Source organism: Lontra canadensis, unplaced genomic scaffold (genome assembly GCF_010015895.1).
Source record: "Lontra canadensis isolate GAN:19392208 unplaced genomic scaffold, GSC_riverotter_1.0 scaffold10, whole genome shotgun sequence".
Classification (NCBI taxonomy): Eukaryota; Metazoa; Chordata; class Mammalia; order Carnivora; family Mustelidae; genus Lontra; species Lontra canadensis.
Window position 1 is genome coordinate 24,611,857 of NW_022631004.1, and position 15,869 is coordinate 24,627,725.

Consider the following 15,869-nt stretch of genomic DNA (forward strand, 5'->3'; position numbering starts at 1 on the left):
AGATTTCAAAGACAAATTCACTTTGTTTCCAAAAATAAACGTCTCCGTGTTATTGTTTCAGATTTTCACTCTTGCTGTCGTAGTAACACTGCCTTCGGTTATAGGGGTATCACCAGTGCTTATTTCTTTTTAAACAAGAAGACAAAACACTTTCACAGAATGAAGATGAAGACACACTGGGCTGAGTGAGTCTGGAAGGGATGACATCAGCAGATAAAGAACCACCTTCTTCCACAAGAAAAAAAAAAGATGGTCTCCGTTTTACAGACAGCTTTTTCCTACTCATTCTTTTTAATGCCAACTACGTGCAGATGATGTGTGTGGCAATGTGTCATCACTGCCCCTTCCTCTCCGGAAGGAAGAATAAGATGTTGTGTTACTTTAATGGAACCCCAAGTTTTATATAGAAGACAACAGCATGGTTTTCTAAAATTTTCCTAACATGCCAAAGGTTACTTACTTATACATTCTACTTACTTATCTGTAAAAATATATATATCTTAATATTTATAACACATATGCTTTATGTAATACACATACATATCTTATAGAAAGTCACTTGAAATGATTTCTTTTATTACTATAAAGATTAAGAAATCAAATGGGTTAAGTCTGCAAATTTAAGAGAACACCTGTGCAGATCACCAACATATGGTGACAGAAAAGACAAAATGAAAGTAAGAAAACCGTGGAATGTTTACATTCTTATGACCACATGTATGGGGACAGCCAAGAGCACAGTTGGAGATTAAGCAAATGGAACAAAGTGTCTGACAGACACTGAGCTGAGGAGGCCCCTCACTGGAACTTCTCGGCCAGCAGCCCCGATGCTGGTGATGTCATCCTGAGAAAGGGACACGTGACGAGGCACATCACTCTTGGGGCCCAAAACTTGTGCTACCATTAGCGATCCTTAATGGATAATGTAGGGAAGAATTTGAGAGGGGCCTGCGCCGAGCAGAAAGGAAAAGCATGAAGAGAACTTCTGAGTTAACATGTAAAAGCATCACCCTGGGCTCGTGCACCGGGTACCGTGGCCCTCTTAGAGTTTCCCACTGTCTTGATACCACGGATGCGGGTCACTAAAGACCACAGAGGTTCTTACCTTGACTCAACCGTCCCATCAGAAGTAACTGCTGCATGGAAGGAGAAACTACAGGTTGCAGAACAGGTGAACCACGCAAAGCTTTTACCTGGAAGTATTATTTCAGGAAATCCCATTTTTCGGGCAATGGCAGTTGATCTATCCACCAAGTGCGAAAAATTCTTCTGAACCTGTGTGAGATCACCTGGCAAAAGCTTCAAAGATACCCAAAGTCCTTCAAAGAAATAAAGAATGAACTTTTAGCTCTCTTTATGATCTATACCAAAAATACCCATAGAAACGCTGAAAAATAAAATATACAGATATTTTATTATAAAAATGTAAATGCTCCCCCAGTTAGCTTATCATTTTCATGACATTCCTATCAAAATCACAACAAGACTTCCTTGAGAATTTGACAAAGGTATGAATGAACACATGTTTACTTGGGGGAAAAAAAACACGAATAAAGATAGCCCCTATCAGATACCAAAATATTGTAGAGCTATAACGAAATATTTTACTAGTGGTAGAAAAGATATATATAAATCAATGGAAACAATTAAATTAAGTACTATAATATATAGCAATTTAATATATAGTAAAGATGCATAACAAATCCTGAAAAAAGAAACAACATCACAAATGTGCTGGAATAATTTTCTTGCTACTTAAAAAGAGAATCAACTAATTTCTCAACTCACGTTTTCATTAAAATAAATTCCTAATATAACAAAAAAAATAAAATGAACCTTTTTCCTAAGTATAGACAAATGAAGAAATCACATACAAAAAGAAATTTCTAGGGGCACCTGGGTGGCTCAGTCGGTTAAGCGTCTGACTCTTGATTTCGGCTCAGGTCAGGATCTCAGGGTCAAGGGACTGAATCCCATATGGGGCTCCACACTCACGGGAGAGTCTGCGTGAGGATTCTCTCCCTCTCCCTCTGCTGCTCCCTACACTTGTGTCCATGTGCACATGTGCACTCTTTCTAAAGTAAATAAATTAATCTCAAAAAAAATAATTATCTATACACAAATGGAAAGTTTTGATATTTATAAAGAAGTGAAAGGCACGCTACAAAAGGGTGAAATACCTATTATGAAATTACAAGAAAAACAACAAATAAATAGAACATGTATAGACAATTCACAAAGAAGTACATGAAGTTGGCAAATATTTAACAAATCAAAAATTGAAAAATACATGTTCTATATAAGACATCGTTAATCTTCACAAAAACTGAGAAGGAAAACTTTAGAAAAACTCACGAATGCGTAAGAAGTCTAGGTAATTCCCCATCAAGTAGGTTTTTTTCTAATTGCAAGAGAACTATGGAAGTCTACTTTTCACCTTTCAAATAGGTAAAGTTTTTTTTTAGAGTTTTTTTTTTTTTTTTTTTGAGAGAGAAGGTGGGGGGGAAGGGGAGAGAATCCTAAGCACGCTCCACGCTCAGCACAGAGCCTGACACATGGCAGGATCTCACGACACTGAGATCATGACCTGAGCCAAAATCAAGAGCTGAGCACTTAACCAACAGAGCCACGCAGGCGCCCAACAAATAGATTTTTAACTATCGGGTCACCAAGCAGGCACCATGGTAATTAGCACCACTGGCAGAAGTTGATGGAAAGCAATCTGGTAATATGGTTATCTCTGAGTTGGAGCCTGTTCCCATCATTTGCCCCAGCTGTCCTACTTCTGGGAATTTTCTTGGGGAGATAACCCTAAATATGGAAAAAGCTTCACGTATAAAAGTAGTCACAGCAGAGTTATTTAAATTTATAATGGGGACAAAACAGAAAACACTTAGATGCTTCCCTAGGGGGATCCAAGCAATGGAATATCATGCAGCCAGCCATAGAAACAATATTTGTTATGAGCATAAAAACATTTGAAAAGCACTTGCTTTGTTAAGCAGCAAGAGAGCAAATACTTTTTTTCACTTTTCTGAAAGGAATTACTCATGTACAGCAATTTACTTAGTGTAAGGATTTTCCACTCTAATAAATCATATCCTAGGTTAGGAGTTCTAAAATAAAAGATATGTATTTCATTATTTGTTTCCAGATTCTTTTTTATTTTTAAAGATTTTATTTATTTGACAGAGAGAGAGAGATCACAAGTAGGCAGAGAGGCAGGCAGAAGGAGGAGAAGCAGGCTCCCCACCGAGTAGAGAGCCTGATGCAGGGCTCGATCCCAGGACCCTGAGACCCTGACCGAGCCGAGAGCAGAGGCCTGTCCCACTGAGCCACCCGGGTGTCCCCAGGTTCTTTTTTTTTTTTTTTTTTTTTTAAGATTTTATTTATTTATTTGACAGAGAGAGAGAGAGATCATTAGTAGGCAGAGAGACAGGCAGAGAGAGGGAGGGAAGCAGGGTCCCCGCTGAGCAGAGAGCCCGATGCAGGGCTTGATCCCAAGACCCTGGGATCATGACCTGAGCTGAAGGCAGAGGCTTAATCCACTGAGCCACCCAGGCGCCCTTATTTTCAGGTTCTTTAATGCTTCCTTACATGTCTTTCCTACCCAGATCAACTGTGAACACATGGAAAATGAAATATGCTGATAATAATGTGTTTCCTGATTGCCTCCGCTTCAGTAGAAGATAGTTCCAGGGTGGTAAAAAAACAAAAAGTGACCCATCTTCAAAACTGTCCCCAAATCATCACCATCATAGTACTTGAATTATAAAATTTTAACTGGTTTTTTAAAAATACTATTCGAATTTAAAATGCAGTTTCAATGAGTAGAATTGCTTAGTTAAAACTGTGTCAACAGGGGGCGCCTGGGTGGCTCAGTGGGTTAAGCCGCTGCCTTCGGCTCAGGTCATGCTCCCAGGGGCCTGGGATCGAGTCCCGCATCGGGCTCTCTGCTCAGCAGGGAGTCTGCTTCTCCTCATCTCTCTCTGTCTCTCTGCCTACTTGTGATATCTCTGTCAAATAAATAAATAAAATCTTAAAAAAAAAACTGTGTCAACAGGACGATATATGGAAACACTAAAAACAACTCAAAGTGTTTTGCTAGCTAGCCCATTATTTCATATTATTATCTGTTCAGGGGTGCCTGGGTGGCTCGGGTCATGATCCAGCCACTGGGCTCCCTGCTCTGTGCGGAGTCTGCTTCTCGCTACCCCAACTTTTGTGCGCACTCTCTCTCAAATAAATAAATCAAATCTTTAAAAAAATGAATATCCACTCATTTGTATTACTTTGGTCTCTTTACTCTTAATTTTAGGTAATGTAATAGGACAAGCATTCCGAGGGTGGTACATGAGTAGAATTTCTTAGTTCAAACTTGATTCTTTTTGTGCATTTACCTAGAATCAGCATTGGGATTGTAGGGGAGACAAAACTGAGAAAGGGCTCGTGGGATAAAAATTTGTTTCACAGAATTTACAAAACACAGCTGTGATCCAATTCCGTGCTGAGTGCAGCCTCTAAGCTCTTCAGTGTTAAATGCATTCAGCAGGAAGCTGCAGGGAGCAGTCCCCAGCAGGGTCTGCTTTGCATCAGAGAAAGGTAGAGAAAAGGGTCGGCAGTCCAAAGACCCAGCTCCAGTGCTGCCCCCACAAGTCCCCTCCCAGCTTAGTGCACAGGGCTGTGTACCTTGTCCTTTGTGATTCACTTCCTTTGCTGCTATCACCTTATTCAAGACTGAAGTGAGTGGCTCGTTCTCCCCAATCACATGGGATGTTATCAGGGGTGACATGATTAGCTGTCTCTGCCGGATATATGTTTCCATTGCAATTCTGGGGAAAGTCAGAAATGAGAGGTTAAAAAAAAAAAAGAGGAAGTTTCTATAGCACAGCTTCAGATAGGGTGGTTCCTATGGGAGTAATTTGGAAATCTAAACACTACACACACCTCACTAGAGGACTCTCCCTTTCCTTTATTTTTCCATTGGGGGCCTGTCTTGGTCATTTCCAAGATGAATTTGGTGTCCAAGGTAGGCACCAAATGGAAAAAGGAAAAAAACAACCTCCCAAGAAAAATAAAACTGATGGCAAATGTTAAAATCAGAGGCAAGGCCTGATGCTCTTTCTGAGGTGGGGGAGGCTGAGGTCATGGAACTGAAGCAGCAGCGGGGATGGGACAGGTGACCTGGCCTCCGGTCCTGGTTCTACCTGACATAAGCTCCGGGCCTCAGTTCCCTCATCCATAAAACGGGCGGACATCATACGCCTGCAAAGGCCTCCATCTGGCACCAGCACTCACGCACGCAACGGCTCTCGGAGGGTGCTCTCAGACCCTTAGAGTGAAAAGTGAGATGGCACAGCCACCGGCAAACCGGCTTCACTCTCATGATCGACCAGGCTGAGATCCAAGACCCAAACACAGCCCCTCCTGACAGCACAAGCGCTCTCAGAAGCACAGATCAGCCTGCTGTGGGTCAGCGGGCTCCCCTCTGCTGTGGTCTCATTCTCTCGCCCACCACGACACAGGCCAGCCTTCTCTGCAGGAGTCTGATCTGTGCCGGGACAGCAGCGAGGAAACCTACTGCAGTGTCTCACTGAAGAGCGAGGTGGCTGCGGACTGAGTGGCTGCCTTCAAAGGACGCTCCCTTACACGGACTAGCAGAATCTATCCAGGAGACTCTCCTCGTATAATACGCTGTAAAGCTTATTGATGAGGTAAGTTACGAAAGCATCTGCCATAAATCTTAGGAGTTAAAAGCCAGAGACTGTGATCTGCATCACGAATGCTTTATGGTGCCTGTTGGCTGCACAGTGCCGGGTAATCGAATTAGGGCTGGGCTCCTCGGAAACTCAGCGTGCATTACCACACAGTGAAGGCGACCTCAGGGCTGTTTCAACACAGCTTCGGGATGGGAGCTGGTTAGAGATGAGGCAGGGGGGCACACACCCAAAGGAAGAAACCCACCTCAGAAGTGAAACAAGCATACAGAGTAACTTCCACATCCATGCGTGCTGCTCTTATCACGTACATACACATCTCATACGCATATCTAGATAATGATAACGTATAATATCTAGGTAATGATAGGTAACGTATGACAGTGATACACAATAACATTATACATGTATATGTAACAGGAACATTCATGGACGTGAAGGTTCTTTATGTCTATATTTATTGTAAGTATAATATATACATTTTCATATATCTATATACTCATATTTATTCTATATATTATTTCATATTTATTCACTAATGTTTAAGATATAGTCATATTTAATATATCGATACATTTAACTTAATGTATTAATATAAGATTATAGTTAGTAAATTATATTTGTTACACTTAACATATTTATTTAATATATTTGAACGTATATATATATATATATATATTTATATTGGGATCAGCATCCATGAATTTGAAAGTCACCTCATTAATTCATATTAGCACTAAGCAGCATAAAATATTTACCTCACCACATTCTTAGAGGGTCAGTACATAGGTAGTAGGGTATTAGATAAGCCCTTTTAAAAAATTACTTATAGCAGCCTCTGGATGAAGGAAGGAACTGCTACTTAGCGAGAGCTATCTGTACTATTACATTTAGAAACTGGTCTAAAGCTGGTGGGATTTAAACTGAACGAGAAGATTTTTATACTTTAAATAAAATTATATATTATGCATTGTTTTTGTAGAAAAAATAGAAATACAGAGTAAACAAAATTCGCAAAATTTTGTTAAAAGTTAAAAAAAAAAGGAAAAATCACCTTTTGCCACATCAACAGAATCACTATTATGGAGTATATTCTCTGAAATATCTAAATTTTGAGGCTTTTAATGCATTGTAATAGGTTATATTCCTATAACTACTGTATATTTCCTTCTACCCAGCCAAACTCTGGATATTATATATATTTTTAAAACTCGGTCAAACCAAATACCAAAACTCCTTGTTTAAACCAAATTGCACGGATTCTCAATGAATGTCTGGGCCATTTCTTTCTGTGTATGTGTGCACGTTTGGGTGTATATATACACACATACATTATTTTATGCTCATATCCTTATGAATTTCTATTAATTATATAGTAACAATATTCATTCTCTTTTAATACACATTGCAAACATTTTACTAAACTTTATTCTGTACCTAAGTTATTTAAAATTTTTGTGTGGTTTACCTGCCAATTTTTCTTTTTCAGTCAGATCTTTGCAGTCTGAGTCAGCAAGGCCTCCCACTCACCACTATTATATAAAACTCCGATTTTCCTGTAGTATTTTAAGATTCTAGTTCTTATACTTACACATTTAATCATGTGAAATTTCCCGTGGCACACGATGTGAGACAGGTTCTAACCTGGGTTTCGTAAATGGGTGGCTAATTGTGTCAAACAGTTCATTTCTGCATAGTTCCTATTTCTCCACTGATTTGTACTATGATTTTTTAAAAATTGTATGTTAATTTCAGTATCCTTGGGCTGGTTTCCAGAGTTCTCAGCAGTTCTACTGATCTACTGTGGCAGCTGCAGGCCGCTGAGATAGTCACCTCCCTCACTGATAGGACCGCTCCATTCCAGCATGGTCTACCATCTCCTCTAGGCTGCCACCACCCACGCCCAGGATAAGGCGACCACACTGCTAGAGCCTTGATGTTCACACATATACTTCTTCAGAGGCCTGTGGGTTCACACCTGCTGGCCCATGACCCACAGGCACCCACACAGGGCTCCAGCTCCTGAAGCTCAGCCCGGAGGCTTTAGCGGAGCTCTTCAGGCAATCCTTCGGTGTCCTCCCAGACTGGCTGACCCTCCCCCCACAGGCACCCAGGCATTACTAGTCAGCCCCTCACTCTCCAACCTCCTAAACACCTTCAACCCTGAGTGTGCTCTCCAGCTGGAAGCTCGTTAGCGGCAGCCTCCTGACCCACCAGACCACGTTTTGCACTCTAACAAGATCTCCAGGGAACCCTGAGCTGTGCTACAGGACGCTCTGTCCTCTGTAATATCTGTTCCTGACAACAGAGTGCAAATATACTCTGGCCTTTCTGACACCTACGGGGCACCATTTTCTGGCTTCTGCTGCAGATACAGATTTCCCCTTCTATTCCATCAGTCCTTTCTAGCGAACCAGAAAAGTTAGGCTTACCCTCCTACATGTGATCTCAATATAAAGGACCCTGAATACAGTCTTCTGTCGGCTTCTATCTCACAATCTTCCAGTTACAAGGCTTTCCTTCTGGAACGGAGCAAATGGTTCCTAGCACCTGGTTCTGTGTTAACAGATCATTCAAAGAACTCATCCAGGTCTGAAGTCACCCGGGATCAATGCCAAAGTACTTACTGCTGAAAGGGAATAAAATGCTGCTTTTCTTCATCATCCACCTTCCCGTGTATGATATCAGTGATATCCATCACTAGGAAAAAGATAAAACTTAATTAAAGAACTTAACTGTGGGGGCGCCTGGGTGGCTCAGTGGGTTAAAGCCTCTGCCTTCAGCTCAGGTCATGATCCCGGGGTCCTGGGATCGAGCCCCACATCGGGCTCTCTGCTCAGCGGGTAGCCTGCTTCCTCCTCTCTCTCTGCCTGCCTCTCTGCCTATTTGTGATCTCTGTCTGTTAAATAAATAAATAAAATCTTTAAAAAAAAAAAAAAAGAACTTAACTGTGTCGGGCTTCAGTAAGTTACTATGGAAAACTATAGTATCTGCAAACACAGGACGCTAGAGAAGTGAGATACCACGCGGGCACACTTAGGTCTTTGCCAGCGATGACTCCTGGTGCCCAGCCTGCAGAACAATTAATTTATCAGGAGCTCAGACATGGAGTTCAGGGTTTGTATTTTTCTCAGATCAATCCGGCAGACTACCCACTTCTTAAAATTCTACACAACCAAATGCTAAATTCTTGAGAAATCGGAAACCAGATTGGTTTTGTTTTGTTTTTTAGCAAGCCTGCATTCAAAGACACAGAGCACCCATATTTTATATCAGGAGTGTCAAGAATGAGGACTTGAGAGAGAAACTCAAGACTCGAAGGCGTCAACCATCTCTTGGCCTTGATGCAGTCGCACCTGCCTTCCACATTCACTAGGGAAGGCAGGGCAGGGCAGCAGCAACACAGAACAGAAGATCGCACAGTGATTTGCTTCTCTGCACACAAGACGAGCAACAAATACAGCACGTCCTGTGCCCATAGCGTCTGTTATCTTACTTATACCGACACTATTATTTGCCCTACTTTATGAGGCAAGGAAACACCGGTGCCTGGGTGGCTCAGTCGGTTAAGCTCAGGTCATGATCCTGGGGTCCAGGATCGAGTCCCGCATTGGGCTCCCTACTTGGCAGGGAGTCTGCTTCTCCTTCTGCCCTTCACCCTCCTCATGGTCTTTCTTTCTCCCAAATAAAATAAAATCGTAAGGAAAAAAAAAAAAAAGAGAGAGAGAGAGAGATGAGGACACCGAGCACAGGAAAGGCTGCCCCAGACCAGAAGTTTTAAGTAGTGACGCTGGGGTATGAACCCAACAGCAATTATGGGACCAAATCACTTAAGCCAACAATGCCCGGCTGCCTGGAGAACTAATAAGTGGGCCACTCTACAGCTGTTCAGACCAGGCAGGGCCCACAGCCAAGAGGCTAGTCCTGGGTTAATGAATTACAATCAGGCCATAAAACACACACTCACCATCCACTCCCCAGATAACCTGTTTGAAGATGAGAAGAAGTACTGAGATAGGAGACATTTCTCAGATGAAAAACTAAAGGATAAGGAAGGAAATGCCTTCTCAAAGTAACCCAAACCACAGTGGGTAAGGCTTGGGAAATAATAATGTTGGTGAAAGGATGCTGCAAAAGCTCGCTGTCAGACAAGTCCCCTACAAACACTGTACCAAAAAAAAAAACAAAACAAAACCTGAAAAATCTGTATCTGGCACCACCCCTCTTCCAAGGGGCGGTTCATCTGTCGATGCCGTCATGCAGTTACTCCAGATCTCTGCTGATCGATGCTTGGCATCGAGCCTCAGAGTAAATGACAGTTCTCCAAGTACACACACACACACACACACACACACCACTCCACCCCACCCCCCCCTTAAACAGAAAAGCAACCAAAAGCTGCAAGCCTGATGTTCAAATCTCTTCAGCCCATTTTGAATGACAGTGACTTTAAACATGCCCTAAATTCTTAGCTTAGTGGATTGTCATATAAATGGCTAAGTTCCTTCCCTTTTCTGAGATTTCATTTTAATGCTCTGTCAGGAGGAATGCCGTGCCTCCTCAGAGACTGGCAGGCCTTGAGCAGCCAGTGGGAGGGCAAGGTTGGTCAGGGAATGACCATGCACACGGCCTCATGGAGAAGAAGCCTTGTTACCCACACAACCCACAAGGTCAGTCCTGCCGACATTCTCTGGCCATTTGTTCCAGGAGAATTAAGGCCTTTCATCGACAGCTTTCAAAACTTCTCAGTGACTGAAACATCAATATACAACCAGGAATGTATTTCCTTAATCGAACAAATTACAGAAGAAAATGCATGGCCTCTTGGGAGGTTGTGGGGCTTGATGTAAGCCAAGGACCCTCTTTGAGAGGGACTACAAATCCAATGTTGCCTTTGAAGAGTGAATCGTCCAGGCAGGCAAACCACTTTCCAGGGAGAGTTTTACTGGACTGAAAACAGCCCACAGGCGGGGAGAATGCTGAGAGTCCCAACAAGGCTTTACTGAGATCCTACCGTGTACAAGGCACTGTGTGGGGCACCACCGAGGGAGAAACAAAGGAGGCAGGGTCTAGGTGAGGGCTCGGAAACCCCCCAGAAAAGATAACTGGAAGCCCCAGGCAGTAAACGCTGTGTGTCCAATACTCACGTTGACAACCAAATTCTTCTTGCGCCGTCTCTGGGTTTTCCCTCCCTCCTATAGTCAATTGTGTGTGTGTGGTGGGGATAAAATCTGCTGTTTTAACCATTCTTAAAGGTACAGTTCAGCAGCATTAGGCACATTCACCATTTGTGCGGCCATCAGCACCCTCCCTCTCCAGAACTTTTCCATCTTCCCAAAATGAAACTCTGTCCCTCTTAAACACTAACCCCTTTCCCCCTCCGCACAACCCCTGGCAAGCACCACTCTACCTTCCGTTGCTCATAACGAATCTGACCACTCTGGGCACCTCACACAGGTGGGAGTGGGACCATGCCATGTTTATCTTTTTTGTGATGGCCTATTTCACTTTGCACAACAGCCCCAAGGTTCAGCCATGTTGTGGAATTTCCTTTCTTTCTCAGGCTGAATGATAGGTCACTGTCTGGACGGACCACATTTCCTTATCCATTTATCCACCCACGGACACTTGGGTTGCTTTTACTTCTTGGCTAGTGTGAATAAGGCTGCTCTAAACCCGGATGTACAAGTATCCTAAAGCCTTTTGCTTCTAGTTCTTTTGGGCGGACACCCAGAAGTGGGATTCCTGGGTCATAAGTTCAATGTTCAATCGCTGGAGGCCCTGCCATGCTGTCCTTTACAGTGGCTGCGGCGTTTACAGTCGTCTCTGGGTCTTTCTGTACCTGCTACTCCAAAAGGTCTTCGGAGCCCACATGTGTGCTTTTTGCCCTCCTTCAGCTCCATGTGGCCCACCCGGACAATCTGGCACACGAGGCTGATGCGGGGCCGGATGAGGTCTGTGCTACTGAGGTCCTACAGGGACAGAGAACACGCAAAAAGGAGATCGAGCTGCATCACCCTGTCACCTTTGTTTCTCTTCTCACTCGACAACACAACACCATTCAGAGTTCTTTCTCGTGCCGAAATAGCAGGACCACTCCCTCCCTCCCCCATTCCCATCCAAGAATGACCATGGCATCAGTGGAAAATGACTGTTTTCAAAAAAGGAAGGAATTTGTTTGATTTCCCAGCTCCTACTTCAAATCGAGAAATCCGATCGTTTTCAATCTAAAGTCTCTAACTTATCAATTTAAGCTGGGTACTTAAAAGTTGGGACACCTGTCACTGCTGCTTTACATTCTCCCAGGATATGGCAGAGCCCCTGAAGCATGCCAGTGTCAAAGGGAATCAAAGCTTGCAAGATGCTGATCTTTACTGGGGGTCTACACAGGCTGGTGCTATTTCACTTCATCTTCCAAATAATCCTGTGAGACAACTATAACAGAGAAATTTACATGTGCTGGTTTCTATAATTATTCATCTGTTTTACGAGAGGTATTCACTGAGAGCTTCTGGGTGTATGTGGATTAACAAAAGATGTGTAGATGAGAGGTCTCTGTTTTTTTGTGGTTCATGTTCTACACTTGTTTGTATTCTTAAGGATGGGTGAGTAAACCCATGAATGAGCTCACATATCTCATTCTCTTTAACGTGAGGAATAATTTAATTGCATCTCAAATTCCTTTCATGAAACAGCTGTCCAAGGCCTCTTTACTGAATCGAGAATTACTTTCTAAATAGTCATTCCAAATCCATCCTCTATAGTTTAGTGAACTCAGGTCTCCAAGATAGGAATACAGAGCAATGATAACATTGACCCTGAATTTCTGCTCTAGGTTTTGTAAGGCTTCTCTTAATAACAGAAAGATAAAGCCTCTGGGTGACTAGTTACATAAATCATGACACACGGTTACTGTTCATCAAGGTACAATCATTTGTAAAAGAAGTTTTCGTAGAATGTTGAGTGATCAAGGAAGTATTCAGCACATTTTATTTAATTGAAAAGGCTGGACATGAAATCTGCATCCCAAGAAGATCCCCATCAGTAGGGGGAGGTGGTAGGGGAAAGGGGGTGAAATGCAGCTTTTCTAAAATGCTCTCAGGCAGAAGATGGACCAGAAAGTCAATAATTCCTTTTTTTATTGTTTTTTTCAAGTTACACATTGACTGATAAATGCCTTTTGGTTTTAGGGAAAAACCCACATCTGTGAACTGAGGAAGGGAGGTTTTAGGAAGAGTTCCATCTCTTTCTCTTTGTTTACCAGGTGGTAGAGATACAGGTGGGTCAATGCATGAGTAGTAATCACACCCCACTTGTCCCAGAAATGGGATGTTAACAGAGGGAATGGATAATAAGAAGGAGAAATGAATGAAGGAGAGATTTGATAAGCCTATACCGGGTCCACTGCTCTGTATCATGTTTTTAGGCGTTTTCTCTAAAACTCTATTTTCCTTGCGTATGCGTGGTAAGAGAATAAGGAGATAAAATATGTGCATGGGCTTAAGGGAAGAAGGCAGAGAAGGAAGAGAGCGTCTCCTGCAGGCCTCATAGAGAGCAGATGGCAGAACTCTAAGGCACTTCAAGTTCTGATGTCCTAAAAAAGAGAGAGAACACCAAGAGAATTCCAGCCCCAAAGAAAGAGAGTCATCATGCCCCAGGCTATAACCCAATAAATTTCCTTCCTCCTGACCCATGTAGAGCAGCACTCCTCCTTCCTTAGAGAAGAGGAGGAGTACAGGGTAAAGTCCATTAAAATATGAGGAAACAAAAAAGTCAAGATCCCCGTCTTTGCCTGAGCTGTACCCTGGGTCTGGAATGCTCTTCTCTCTATCAGCATTGCTCACTCTCTCGTCAACTTCAGCTCTTGCTCAAATGGCCCCTTCTCATGAAGGTCTGCCTGACCCGTCTACTTAAAACGGCACCCCTTGCCCAGCCCAGAAACTACCCCCCCCAAGTATTTATGACTTCTAACATTCTATATAACATACTCATTTATTGGATCATCGTTTCTTACTGTCTCCCTGTTTTGGAGAAAAGCTCCTTGACCAGGGATGTTTTTTCTGATACGTTCACTACTGTGTCTCAAGTGCCTAGGTCAGTGGCTGGCATCTAGTGGACGCCTGATAAATATCTGCTGAATAAATGAGCAGTTATTCCTGCTAGGGGGATCATGATGATTCTCCTTTTCAGCTTTTCATTTCGGAGGTTTTGCCGTATACTCACCATAAGCATCTGCTAATATCGTAAGCACAAAGAAATGATTAGATGTAAGGTAGGACTTACAGTAAAAACCGCTTGGAGGTTATTAAGCTTCTCTATTTCCTTGGGCATCCCGTTACTGCCCCAACGAATCAGGTAATTCTCACTGGTGAAAGAAAAAAAAATTATCCTTAATGAAGGGCTAACTGGCACTGGACCTATCCACGGCACAGACTTCACAGGGTCCAAAGAAGACCCCAAAGAGCCCCGCTGAATTTATTAGGCAAGTGTCAATGTAGCACCCAAGTGGGCCACTCCCTGGTCCCCCGGCTTTGGAGAAGTGAGCATGCCATAGCCAGGCTCCGTGACGCACGCCCAGCGTGGATTCAGGACAGGCACACACGCGGCAGCTTCTGCCAGGTTCCGCCTGGCGTCTTTCTTCCACCTCCAGATCTTTGTGTAAGATCTTCAGCTTTGCCGAACCAGGAATATAATTTTAGAATAATCATTCCAAATCCATGCCCTGGAATCCACTCCACCACATCCAGATAAAATTTCGATTATAGAAATAAACAATTTGTCAGTAACTACTTTTAACCATCTGCTCAAAAACCGATCTGTTTTCTTAGTTGCTCAGCTAAGTGATAGCGTGACCATAGGGTCGAACGAAACCTACCACCATTCACTACAGTTAAAAAAAAAAATTTGTTTTTTTAACAGACTTTTTTAGAGCAGTTTTAGGTTGACAACAAAGCTGAGTGGAGGGGACAAAGAGTTCCCATAGCCCCCTGCCTCCCGGCCCCCCCACACAGCCTCACCCACTATCAGCACCCCCCAGCACGGTGGTATATTTGTTACAGGTGAAGAACCTACACTGGTACCTCAACACCTCCCCCCATCACACCCCCCGGCCCGGAGTCCACAGTTCACCTCAGGGTCCACTCTTGGTGCTTGCATCCTACTGATCTGCACTAATGTAGGATGACACACAACCACCATTACGGAATCACACAGAGCAGTTTCACTGCCCTAAAATCCTCTGTGCTCTGCTGACGCATTCCTCCCTTACCCCATCCCCCATGGTCTTTTAAACGCTTTGTCCTCATCTCCTTGTTCTGATAGCTTTATGGGATTCTAAGACCCAGGGAGCACACAATCTGTCACTGTACTGTTCCCACAGCCACAAAGAAAGGCTCAGTAGCCTGAAGGATTTTATTTTCTACCACCTACGATCCTACCCCTTTTCTATCTCCCGCTCTCAGATGAGCAAAGGGCTCCTCAGGTGGGTGGCAGGTGAAGGCTGGGTGTTTCTGCAAGGTCAACAGCGGATGGCCTGGGACCCCACTACCTGATGAAGGTGGACTGGTCTGGATCATAGAGGGCCATGAACAACTCAGCGTCTTCCCCAATGTTGCAGACAAAGTTCTTGAAGTTCACATAGAGGCCGTAGGTGTGGATGGCACTGAAGACAGACTGGGCCCGCAAGTCCAGGTTCTGAAGAACTGACTGAACACACAGGAAAAGACAGAAAAGCCTCGTGGTGGCAGCAAACAGGGAATAATGGCAAAGACATGGGCCATCAAATGGGAATAAATATAATTGCCAGTTGAGGGGAGAAGCACCGACTGAGAAGAAAGTGTGTGTACGTGGCCAGATGATTAAGTGAGCAAAATACAATCACTATGATTTGGATAATCAAGACTGTCCTACTCATGGGGCGCCTGGGTGGCTCAGTCCGTTGAGGGTCTGACTCCTGATTTCAGCTCAGGTCATGATCTCGGGGTCGAGAGATAGAGCCTCACGTCAGCCTTGGTGCTCGACAGGGAGTCTGCTTGAGATTTTCTCCCTCTCCCTCTGCCCCTCCCCCACCCCATACATGTCTTCTCTCTCTCTCTCACTTGCTCTCTCAAATAAGCAAATAAATCTTTAAAAAAAAAAAAAAACCCACAGAAC

At 43.4% G+C, this 15,869-nt stretch overlaps 1 protein-coding gene across 3 annotated transcripts in view; it reads right to left on the reverse strand.

The window, feature by feature from the left end:
* The window catches only part of DOCK5 (dedicator of cytokinesis 5), a 213,840-nt gene that overhangs the window by 98,581 nt on the left and 99,390 nt on the right, over positions 1-15,869 (reverse strand). For all 3 annotated transcript variants that reach the window (XR_004382447.1, XR_004382446.1, XM_032855782.1), the window contains exons 8-13: positions 15,265-15,422; positions 14,001-14,082; positions 11,560-11,689; positions 8,345-8,417; positions 4,690-4,832; positions 1,194-1,319 (exon numbers count right to left, since the gene is read on the reverse strand). Coding sequence is in view for 1 of the 3 variants with exons in the window: in XM_032855782.1 (XP_032711673.1) it covers positions 1,194-1,319; positions 4,690-4,832; positions 8,345-8,417; positions 11,560-11,689; positions 14,001-14,082; positions 15,265-15,422 (712 nt within the window). In the remaining 2 variants the exon portion in view is untranslated. The remainder of the gene's footprint in view (positions 1-1,193; positions 1,320-4,689; positions 4,833-8,344; positions 8,418-11,559; positions 11,690-14,000; positions 14,083-15,264; positions 15,423-15,869) is intronic.